The sequence below is a fragment of the Papaver somniferum genome, chromosome 1 (genome assembly GCF_003573695.1).
Source record: "Papaver somniferum cultivar HN1 chromosome 1, ASM357369v1, whole genome shotgun sequence".
NCBI lineage: Eukaryota > Viridiplantae > Streptophyta > Magnoliopsida > Ranunculales > Papaveraceae > Papaver > Papaver somniferum.
The window spans coordinates 67,716,781-67,729,405 of record NC_039358.1 but is presented as its reverse complement, the minus strand read 5'-3'; the positions used below and the strand labels follow the sequence as shown (position 1 = coordinate 67,729,405).

General features: G+C 36.0%; 2 protein-coding genes across 2 annotated transcripts; both read left to right on the top strand.

Moving 5' to 3' along the window:
- Positions 1 to 2,525: 2,525 nt before the first annotated feature.
- On the top strand, positions 2,526 to 3,857 carry LOC113327684. The gene is made up of 2 exons (XM_026574858.1): positions 2,526 to 2,552; positions 3,207 to 3,857. The coding sequence occupies exon 2, from the start codon at positions 3,207 to 3,209 to the stop codon at positions 3,855 to 3,857; it is 651 nt and encodes a 216-aa protein (XP_026430643.1). The 5' UTR covers positions 2,526 to 2,552.
- A 177-nt stretch (positions 3,858 to 4,034) lies between these two features.
- Positions 4,035 to 5,950, top strand: LOC113327593 (zinc finger BED domain-containing protein RICESLEEPER 2-like). The gene is made up of 3 exons (XM_026574791.1): positions 4,035 to 4,145; positions 4,247 to 5,379; positions 5,893 to 5,950. Exons 1-3 carry the CDS (start codon positions 4,035 to 4,037, stop codon positions 5,948 to 5,950), a joined length of 1,302 nt encoding a protein of 433 aa, XP_026430576.1.
- The last annotated feature ends 6,675 nt before the right edge of the window (positions 5,951 to 12,625 follow it).

Sequence of the window (12,625 nt, the reverse complement as noted above, 5' to 3'; positions counted from 1 at the left end):
AAGATTCAAACAATGGATAATCCCATGGAAGATTATGGAGGTCAACAACCATATCATAATAAAAGACAGGGGAAAGGTGATTTGGGAACAAATAAGCTTGCCAAAGTTGAATACTACAGTAGACAAAGTCTGGGAAGCTGTTATACTAATGAAACAAATTCCTGAACCACACAACGTAGGAGATGAACCACCACCGGGTAGAAGGAGCAAAGAATTCTGTGTATATCATCGCTTTCATGGTCACACAACAAGTAATTGCAGAAATGTGAGGAAGATCATACTGAGAATGATTGATCAAGGAAAATTAAACCACTTCTTAGTACAACAACCGCAGAATCTACCACCACCACCACCACCAGGAGGAGATACATATGGTGAGGAAAGAGGAAAGAATACATTTGTAATTGAATTAGGTGTGAAGGAAAGGAACCTATATTGCAATTCGATTATACACTCTTTCAAAAATATAGAAGATTTTCATGACAGCATCTTAAGTCGAGTATATGCGAGAGATAATGATGGAAGAGAAATTCTCAACCTTGTGAAGATATCACCATTAAAGGATTGGCAAAAGCAGGTCATTTCGTTCAGTGCGGAAGAAACACCAGGAGGAGGAGAATTACATGAATGTCCATTAGTGGTGAAGTTGGGAATAAATCCAAAAGCAAAAATAGATAATGATGATGAAGAAGAAGATGAAGCGAATACTTGGGCTATAAATAGAATACTCATAGATCCTGGAAGTTCTGTTGATATTCTATTTTATCATACATACAAGACCATGGGAGGAAGGGATGACGAGTTAATTCCTTCAAATTACAAGATTTATGGATTCAATTGAGCTGCGAAAGAACCAAAAGGAGAAGTCAAAATGAGAATTTCACTGCGAAGCCTGCCAACAGAAATAGTATTTTGTGTTGTTGATGTTGAATCACCATATAATGCTCTGATTGGAAGACCACGGTTGCATAGTATCTTGGGTGTGGCTTTGACATTTCACCAATGCATAAAATTTCTTTTACCTCAAGGTCTAGGCATAATAAGAGGAGATACAAATGAAGGTAGAAATTGTCAGGAAATTGATATTGATAAGTGTGAAGAGCGAGAATACAAAAGAAGAAATTGGAAGCAGCATGCTAAGGATAGTCAAAGGGGTGAAAGATTAATGGTGGATGTTAGGGCTGCACAAGAACCGGTCTACACGACCTGAACCGGAGAGAACCGGAAAACCCGGACTGGTACCGAACCGGAACCGGCTTGACCGGTACAGACACCGGTTCTGAAATTTGAGAACCGGACTAGACCGGTACAGACATCGGTTCTTGGGGAGAACCGTACTTGAACCGGACCATCTGTACCGGCTATTATTAGCCGTTGAGATCTATCTAGGTTTTTAATCCTAGCCGTTGATATCTAGATAGGATGTCGAGAAGAAAAAAAAATGAAGAAGCATTCTTCAGTTCTTTCTTCTTCGTTTCTTCTTCTCACTCAGCGGCAGCATCATTTTCTCGATTCTCTTAGGGTTTGAATCGAGATTGAATATCAGTAATATCAGTGGATCACCATCTCTATCAGGATTCAGGTCAGTATTCTTCTCCTTAGGCTTTGAAACTTTGAATCGTTTGATTGTACATTGATTTCGTATTGAACCCTAGAATACTGATTTTTTGACATAATCTCTAGCAAACTTTTTGATTTTATGAAGTTCAAATCATGGGTATGGTTCTAATTTCAGTTTTCTGATCCGAGTTTTGATTGTATTAATTTTTTTAGGGTTACTGTACATCTGGTTGTATTGATTTTTTAGGGTTTATTTTTCCTTTTATTTTGTTTTGGTTTGTCTGATTGTCTCTCAGTAGAATTCCTTTTCTAATTTCAGTTTTATGTTCTAAGTTCGTTTGTATTTTTTTTTCTTCAGATATTGAGAAGATTAGTCCAAAGGCCAAAGCAGAGAAGAAGGAAGAATTAGATTTTTGGGGTTCTCAAGTACTGCACAATGGCTTGTGGTAAGCTCAATTTTTACTCAACTCTTATATAAAAACAAGCAATAAGAGTTCAGTGCATATTGATATGGATCACAATGAAGTTTAGCTATTCCTTGGCTTTACAATGGGATTTCATTTTACTCTCATAAATGAAGGATCAACAATTTCTGCAATTTGATGTAATTTGAAAGTACATATATGATGGGTTTCTACAAGGGACACACTAAGTTTCTCTTCTTCTTGAAACATACTTACAATAACAAATTTCTGCAGTTTTTATGGTGAGGTAGATGATTAAGCTTTAAAGAGCATGATCAGTTTGGGCTTAACAATTTTTGCAGTTTTGTGGAAATGCTAGATTTTTCCAACTTTTAAATGTCACCGATTTACATTTATTAGCTTACACTCTTTACTGACTATTGTTTCTTGTGCAAATTTACTTACTTGTTAATTTCCTCTTTAACTATAAATGAATTTCAGGCTGAACCACTAAACGCTTAAGGATCGTGATGTGTTTCAGGCAGCAGGTGTTACAAAATACCCATTAAAGACTTAAAGTACTTCAGAGTATGTAAACTAGCTTGTATTTCATTAATCTTACTCTTTCAGTCATCTTCGTTGTAGTCAGAGATATGAGTGGGGAAATGATGAGTTCTTTGAGAACAAGTCTCATACGTTCTGCGTCTTTCTTGAATTTATTTTTTCTCTTTCTTAGCTCCCTTTCTTAAAAATGCAGTTACTTCTATCTCTTTGTCACTGGAAATTAATCACTCAGCCAGCATGTGATTAGCTTAATAATTAATCATAGTGCTCAGCTAACAAGATATTGGGCTCCTAAATCTGATTGTAAATTACTTGAACCTTAAAATAAGAAGTGGAAAGGAAAAATTCAAATCTGTAAACAACAATGTAACATTAACAAACCCCTTTTCGAGTCCTAGTTGCAGAGTAAATGAGAGTTTTTAGAGGTGTGATCAGTGTTAGTTAGTACTCCAATCATACTAGTACCGTACTGAGTAGAGAGACCCATGAAGTGCGGGGCAAATGGGTTTCGATTGTTGCAATCTCAAGGCCTCAGTCAATTAATGCTAACATATCATTAACTGCATTGCTAGATGACCATATATATAATACCATTGGTTGATTATTATTTGTTTCTAATACTCTATAATGAATGTTGGTATAATCTGAATGTAATTGGTTCTGTTTTATGTTTGTTAGATGACCACATCAACTGCAACTCCAACTACAAATGCAACTGCAACTCCAACTACAAGTACAACTCAACAAACAGAAGTTGGATCATCCTCTCAAGCTGCATCTCACACAAATGAATCTGAAACTGCAACTCCAACAAGTAAAGGCAGAGCTGAAGCAGTTGAAGTTGGTGATAGCAAAAAGAAGCACGGCAGAGTGAGATCATCTGTTTGGTTGGAAATGACTAGGATAGATGATGAATGGGCTGAATGCCGTTATTGCCACAATAAATACAAAGCTCACAATGACAATAATGGCACTTCTGGATTGCGAAAGCATTTGAATAGATGTCTAAAGAATCCTAACAGGAAGAAAGAAAAGGGACAACCATCTCTGTTGATGCCACCCCCAAAACCAGGTCAGGATGGTAAACTTATTGCTCATACTTACAATTATGATAGGTTAAGAAGGCGTCTTGTTGAGTGGATAATTAAGGATGAAATTCCTTTTAGAAAAGTAGAAGGGTCAGGCTTTGTGGCATTGATGCAAGAGGCACAACCTAGGTTCAAGGTTCCAGGACGTATGACAATTTATAGGGATATGTTAAAGATGTATGTAGAAGAGAAGAATAACCTAAAAACTTACTTCTTGACATCTAAGCAGAGGTATCTTTGACAACTGACACATGGACATCACCAAATAATTTTAATTATATTTGTGTAACCGCTCACTACATTGATCAGGACTGGAAACTGCAGAAGAGAATACTCATGTTTTGTCAAGTTGAAGGTCACACAGGTATTGCAATCGGTGAGAAGTTGGTGGATTGTTTGGAAGATTGGGGTCTAAAAGATGTTTGGTGTCACTCTAGACAATGTCAGCGCCAACACAGTAGCTATGGATCATCTGAAGCAAGTTGTTACTAGCTGGACAAGATCACCAATCAGAGCTAAATATTTACATGTAACATTCTCATTTCACATCATTAATTTATTTTGGAATTTGTCACATGCATCTTATGAGTTATGACTAATTTTTCTTGATTATTTGTTTATTGTTATCAGGTGAGGTGTTCAGCCCATGTTCTTGCTCTTGTCATAAAAGATGCAGTACGACTCTTTAATGAATCTGTTAAAAGGATAAGGTCAGTTGTAAAATATGTTCTTGGTTCTCCTTCTAGGTATGAAAAGTTTAAACAATGTGCTTCCCTAGCAAAGGTAGATTATAAGAAAGCACTGAATTTAGATGTATACACTCGATGGAATAGCACTTACTTGATGTTAGAAGCTGCTCAAAGATATGAAAAAGTTTTTGCAATGTTAGCACAGATTGATAAGGACTTTCAAGAGAGGTTTATTTTTGAGCAAGACAAGGAATCTGTTTTACCAAGTGATGCTGATATTGAGGAAGCTATAGCTAGTGATGATATCTTGGAAGAAGTGGTTGAGGATATGGAAGAAGATGAAGAGGTTGAGGATATGGAAGAAGAGGTAAATAAGAAGAAGAAAAAGAAAGTAAAGACTCATGCTCCTTATGCAGAAGATTGGGCTTATGCTAGAGGTCTTGTGAAGTGTTTAAAGGTATTCTTCGATGCAACTGTAAATTTTTCTGCTTCTACACAAGTCACTACTCATTCTTTCTTATGGGAGTTGGTATTCATCCATGAACAATTAATTGAATTTAGAGAAAATGTAGCATCAGATCCATTTATTTCACGTATGTCTCGTCTTATGTTTGCCAAGTACAATAAGTATTGGGGTGTGTACGAGAAAATGAATCCTGTTATGTTTTTTGCTCAATTGTTGGATCCAAGAGAGAAACTAAAGGGGACAGAATTTACTCTTAACTGTTTGTTTGAGAACAATTTGTGGGAGGTTCAAAGAATCATGAGAAAGGTGAAATTAGAATTTCAGGAACTCTTTGATGATTATAGTTCAGTGTATTCAACTCATGAGGAAGGGTCATCTAATGTTGCTTCGGTAGTTGCCAGTTCAGTTAGCACGCCATCTCAAGGGTTGAAATCAAGAATTCAATCAAGGAAGAGACAGCATCGGGACAACCCAAGTTGTGTTGAAGAAGCAAGAACAACGGAGTTATATAGGTACTTGACAGATGTGATGATGGATGGAAAAATGCGTGAAGTAGATCAAGATGATGACTTTGACATATTGGCTTGGTGGCAGGCTAATGCAAACAGGTATAAGGTACTGTCCTTCATTGCAAGAGATATATTAGCCTTTCATGTGTCTTCATTATCCTCTGAATCAGCTTTTAGCACCGGGAAGCGCGTGCTTACTCCATGGAGAGCTTCTATGTCTACAAAGACAGTTGAGGCATTGCTCTGTACACAAAGCTATTTACAAAAACCCATTGCTCTTGATCTTCTATGTGATTATGTACCTGATGATGATGGTGAAGATGCGGCAGGTACTTATTTAGGTTTTTCTTCTTTTTTGTTTTCTTTAATAGTAATTACTTTTATTGTATTGACTGAATTTTAATTATTTCTTCTTGTTTATTTTTTTTTGCCTGTTGCAGTCATCATTGAGAATTTCCTAAAAGCTTGAAGTTTATTTCTTGGCTCCTTGCTAAGAAATGGAAGGTTGGTAACTTTCTTTATCTTTCTTGCTGTCCTTGTTGAAACATAATTTGGATTCATTTCTATATCAAATTCTCATTACTACTATGTAATTTATGGAAATGAATGCAGGCTAGGATTGCAAATTGCAAGTGCAGGCTTTCCAACCATCCATTTTCGTTTGCAATGATCACATTTCATTTCTTATCGACTTTCCGTAGACAGACTTATGGTTGTGGAAATGTTGTTTTTTACTTTTTAGCAAACTGAACTTATTTTGGATTGTTGTTTTGAAGTTATGGAAATGTTGAAATTAAGTATGTATGCAACCTGAACTTATTTTGGATACATTGATCATATGGAAATGTTGTATAACTTAGTATTAATTTGTAACGTTTTTCGGGTAAAAAACCCGGTACCGGTCTTGTACCGGACCGGTATCGGCGGTACAGGTACAACACCAGGTACAAGTACAGGTACCGGTACTCAAAAATAGGTACCGGTCAACACCAAGTACAGACACCGGTTCCATAAGAGAGCCGGTCCGCACCGGAGTATGTGCAGCCCTAGTGGATGTAGTGTCTAAATCTGGGAAGATAGACAAGAAGTATTTTGAAGCAGAATCTTCTGCGAATAATAACATCAAGCGAGTCAGAAGATTACTTCTAAAGAAGGAGACCGAGTTCAGAGGCAGAAGTTGTGTTCTCAGAAGAAAAGTACCATATGCGATGATATTTGCTGATCGGATTTTGAATAGGGGTAAATAAGGTTTTCGTTCACTCGGACTTGTTGAAATTGATTCTAGGCTTAAATATAAAAATATAAAAAATAAGAAATTATATACAAAATATGTCACGGGATGAAGAATTCACTGGGACTCAGGATTTCACTGCTTTCATATTCAAGTGGTTCAAAAATTAATCCTAGACATTTATCGCTCAAACAAAAGAAATATCAACTCTAATATTTTGCCAAGGATAGATTTCGTAAAACATCAATTGTAAATTACAAGCATAGTGTATCTAAAGCACCTAAGACTAAGCATACACTATCTAACAAGATGACAATTGATTAATAGAAATCATAAATCATTTAAAATCGGTGTAAAAAGTAAATAAAAGAATTAATCAAATTACCACATTGATGAAATCCATCTTCCTCCGTCATCCCAATGTTGGGTTTAGCTCATTAGATTGGAAACACGCTCGAAATATAATTTCATTGCTCAAAGTGTTGACAAATAATGAAAATGGGAGAAAATTATTAACGCAATGATTTTATTTTCTCTCCCCAACTCTCCCCCACAAATGTGCTCTCTAGCTCTCTATTTATACACACAAATACACATTACTCAAATATATTTCCATAACTCCAAAATCTTCTTCTTTTTAATTAAAAATATCTTCAGGAATTTTTCCTTCTCTTTATTCTCCATATTTCTTTACTAAACTCATATCTTCTTTAATTCGCAGAATAAAATCCAAGATAAAATCTTCCAAGGATATCTCTCTTGTTTAATACAAGATAACTTCCTTTTTCTTCAAATTCTTCCTGTTTATAAGGCAAGAAGATATTCTTATCTTAAAGATAATAAATCCTTTACCGGTGGAACCAAATTTCCCGCAAATATTCTTTTGAATGTTGAAGATGAAGGGTGCCTCTTATCCTTCTGTTGGGGTGCCGATAGTAATTTGGGTGCTGAGAAAAATTTGGGCTGCACATAACCGCGGGTTCCCCTTAGCCAAATCTGAGGTCCGCTTAGCAAATGTCCTTCGGGGGTGCCTTTAGCAGTTTTTCGAGACGATTCTTCCAAAAATGTTTATTTTCCAAAAATACCTACAAAAACACAAAACACTAAAATAAGTACAAAATCGAGTACCAACATAAAGAAAATTGAGGACAATTTAGACACAAAAAATGTGTCTATCAAATACCCCAAACTTATTATTTGCTAGTCCTCGAGCAAATTTATTCTAGAAAATAAAGTCTACACTTAGCATGTGCAGCAAGCCGTTAAACCGCTAGGTGGCCCTAGCGGCGGAGTGTTGTCTCCGGGGGGTTTACCAGAGGTGTACCACAAAACCTTTACTCCATACCCTACCTATCTACGCAGAACCTTGGAAGGCACTAAAGAATCTCCTTGGTTGGCATACTTATTGACTACAGGAGGAAGTACCATGATGCGAAATTCCAATTGATGTACACGAGTTTGCACTCAAGCATACTAAAATTCATATAAAGTGACAGAGTTCTACTCAAATAGTTTTTAGACATCATAAACCGGAGTCAACCAATCACATGGATAAATTAAGAAGATGGATGTAGAGAAAAACGTAGATGATGTTGACTAAGGTGAACCTACCCTAATGGACTGAGATACTGGTCTGGACTAATATCAACACACCGGCATATACAAGGGAACCAGTGGTCGATAATCCTAACTCTAGGTCAACTCAGCTGGCATATACAAGGGTACCAGTGGTCGACTTTATTGTATTTATTCCGGTTGGTCTGGTGGTCTGGTCTCAACTTTTTTTTTTTTTATCCCAGTCACTCTATTTCACCCTAGGAATGGTAAAAATAATAAATAAAAAGAAGTGATCAGGATTCTTTCGATGTTTCCATCACGAGGATATGGCGAAACTACCATGTTTTCTTTTTCTAACACCTGAGCTCTGTGCTTTTATGAATAGACTCTTTAGATGTTTCCATCTAATCAGATTGGTTCCTCAACTCCTACAACCAAAATGCTTCCATCCACTTAGACTGGTTAGTGTCATCCTTAATAAACATAAATTTCTAGGCTCTGGAGTTTATTTATTGCAACTAAAAAGAAGTTTGTTCCCCACCCCCAAACTTAAATCTAACATTGTCCTCAATATTCTAAAGATAAAATTAAAAACATGAACAAGGAGAAACTATTACCACTTGAGGGAAAATAAATAAGGAAGATTATCACCGTGTCGCATGAAAATGGGTTACCTCTCAAGAATTTCTAAGTTTAAAGTCTTCAACCAGACCTTGGAAGAATTAGTCACCTCGTAGAATCATATAGCAGTAGCCGGAATAACTGTGGATCATCTGGATCAAAAATTATTACCCAAAAGAAGAGAAAATTGCAACAGATCAAGAAGACACTGAACATACCCTTGTCTAATGTTTTAAGTAAAACAACTATATCTAGTTGTGGTTCAGCTTCAGGCTCTATAAAAGGGTCCAAATAAAAGGTTTTCATCGGTTGGATTTCCTCAAAAGTATTCTGAAGATCAGGTTGAAGAGTCTGGAAATACCCAACTAAGAACTTAGAAGCACACAACAATAACCTGAATAACTGAGGATCCTCTAAGTCAATTAGATTTGACTCACACATCTGACCACAATAAAAGAAGTGATCTTCCTTAAGCAAATGTGTCGATCCTATTCTCCTAAAGTAATTAGGTTTAGTCTCAAAACTTAATAACCGACACATCTGAAAATCATAAGTTCCCACAATTGGAAGAAAATTTTTTGGTGGGAAAACAAAGTCAATCTTGGTATCATAGCCTGGGTTAACCACATCAATCATAGGATGGGTTTCTAACAACTAAGCTTCTTTTTGGATATTATAAGGTTCGGGAAAACGTGTATGGAGATAATCTTGTAAGATGGTTGAGGCACAAATGTCAAGTCCTACACGAGGGAACTTTCTAAGAGTTAAAGGTAAAGCACAGGGAGAATGATAATCACCCCCAAACTTAGAGTTTTGGGTGTCTCTACGTAGACTAACTACAATTTCCCTAATTTCTAGATCATCGGAATCCTGAAAATGGTCAATTGCTTCTTTTAGGTTATACTCAGGTGATGCATCCTCACTCATATTTAAAATCTCTACGAGTTCATCTTCTTCGTCTAAGACTATTGTTTCTAAATCGCTAGACTCTAAAACATTATTCTCAGAATAAACTCGTTCCTCTAAATCATTATCGGCTTTGTAAACAGGAAATACTACATCGTCTAAAACGAGGGTATCTCTAGTAAAATCCTCGTCCTTTTGAATAGGTGAATAATTATTAAAATTATTTGGATTTGAACTAGAAATAATATTATCATTGTAAAGCTCAATTGGAGTAACCATTTCCTGATCATTATTCCTACATAAGTATGATTCTCCATCAACACTATCCTCATCATAATAAAATGAAAGAGATCTAACCTCATCTAAAATAGTGTCTCCAATTCTATCCTCGTCATCTTGATTAGGTGAATAGTAACTATCCTCATTTTCAAGGGTAAAACTGGGAACATTGTGTTGGAAATTCATATAATTTCGAGTAATTCTTTCGTTCGTCTCAGCTATCCGCTTGAGGTGGTCTTCTAAAGAAGGTTCACTCATTATTGTAGTTCTTTCGTCTATAATTATACTATTCATCTCAGCTAACTTACGCGTCGACTCAGCTAACTTCCTGAGGGACTCTTCTAAAGGAGGAATAGGAACAGAGGGATCATAAAAAGGACTACTTTTCAATAGTTTGATTGTATCCTCTAGAGAAGAAGAACTAGTACTATAATCTTCTTGCTCATAAGACTGATGCACGTGTGGATAGTAATTGGGCTCACCAGGGTATGACCCATATCCTTCCAAAGGTTGGCGTTCCCAACCACTATTCACACTATGGTAAGAGTAATGTCCATATTGTTCAGTTGGATAATCAAATTCATTGTGATGGCTATTATAATACCAGTTTGACATCCTAACTGCAAGGGACTTCTACACAAGCACAAACAAGGCTGACTCGACCACAACAAGCCTAATTTATCTAGCAAACAAAAAGCATGATGGCTCCCTTAGATTGTTTCTAGACCATCTTCTAATCCTTCGAAAGAGAATTCGTTACAATTTGAGCAAACCCCTCTGGAATCAATCTGAGTTAAATTAAGTTGAATTGAAGCGAGGGAAGCTCAGTGGAGCTTTGATAGACAAGGCCTCACCGGAATTACAAGGCGGCGCAGTCACGCATTCAAGTCACAGAAACCATCATAAACTTCGAAGTATGCTTAAAAGAGTAACCAATATTTTTTGAACGACTTTCCTACTAAGCTCGTTACCCTATAGGTCTCGTTCTATTCCAAATTTTAAAGCTTAGGTTCGCGTTAAGTATCGTTTTCCTATGGCGGGCAAGAAGAGAACGGCGATGAAATCCGAACCCTTATCTTGTATGGCCAGTCCTTTCCCTTTACTAGGAAATTAAAGAAGTTGTATTCAGTTCCTCGACATATATGCAAACGAAGGAATACAGTAACCCTCTAGCAGGGGATTCGCGAGTGTTTCGACAAGCTTACCTCCCGTTCCAGAAGGGGGATGAACCACTGAAGTCGACTCGGGCTACGACTCCTATGTCATGTACGAACCCGATGGGCCGAGGCGATATCGTAATCGCAGTCCTTCTCTGCAAACAATTTAATATTTAAACTACCCTTCCGTAGGGTTTAAAAATAATGTCCCAAAGTTTACAGTCCAAAGTCCAAAAAATAAAGTACAAGGGAAAAGGAAAGTCTAAAAAAATAAATAAAAAATAATTAAAAATGTCTCTCTTTTTTTTTCCACTCTTTTTTTTTATAAAATAAAAAAAAATCTTCTTCTTTCGCTCCTTTCGCTTTGCCTTTTACTCCAAGTCTTTAAGTATTCACCAAAAGCTTTGGCAAAATTTACTTTCGCTCCAAATTCCAAATTTCTGTAAGGAAAAGACAAAAACCTAAAAACGTAAAGAAGAACAAAAAAAAAAAAAAAAAAAAAACAAATAAAATCCTAAAAAAGAAAAAAGGAAAAAAAATCTAAAAACTCTAGCCTAAAGACAAGTCCACGTCGGCGGCGCCAAAAATTGATCGAATTTTGAATAGTGGTAAATAAGGTTGTCGTTCACTCGGACTTGTTGAAATTGATTCTAGGATTAAATATAAAAATACTAAAAATAAGAAATTATATACAAAATATGTCACGGGATGAAGAATTCACTGGGACTCAGGATTTCACTGGTTTCATATTCAAGTGGTTCAAAAATTAATCCTAGACATTTATCGCTCAAACAAAAGAAATATCAACTCTAATATTTTGCCAAGGATAGATTTTGTAAAACATCAATTGTAAATTACAAGCATATTGTATCTAAAGCACCTAGACTAAGCATACACTATCTAACAAGATGACAATTGATTAATAGAAATCATAAATCATTTAAAATCGGTGCAAAAAGTAAATAAAAGAATTAATCAAATTACCACATTGATGAAATCCAGCTTCCTCCGTCATCCCAATGTTGGGTTTAGCTCATTAGGTTGGAAACACGCTCGAAATATAATTTCATTGCTCAAAGTGTTTACAAATAATGAAAATGGGAGAAAATTATTAACGTAATGATTTTATTTTCTCTCCCCAACTCTCCCCAACAAATGTGCTCTCTAGCTCTCTATTTATACACACAAATACACATTACTCAAATATATTCTTCCATAACTCCAAAATCTTCTTCTTTTTAATTAAAAATATCTTCAGGAATTTTTCCTTCTCTTTATTCTCCATATTTCTTTACTAAACTCATATCTTCTTTAATTCGCATAATAAAATCCAAGATAAAATCTTCCAAGGATATCTCTCTTGTTTAATACAATATAACTTCCTTTTTCTTCAAATTCTTCCTGTTTATAAGGCAAGAAGATATTCTTATCTTAAAGATAATAAATCCTTTACCGGTGGAACCAATTTTCCCGCAAATATTCTTTTTGAATGTTGAAGATGAAGGGTGCCTCTTATCCTTCTGTTGGGGTGCCGATAGTAATTTGGGTGCTGAGAACAAATTTGGGCTGCACATAACCGCGGGTTCCCCTTAGC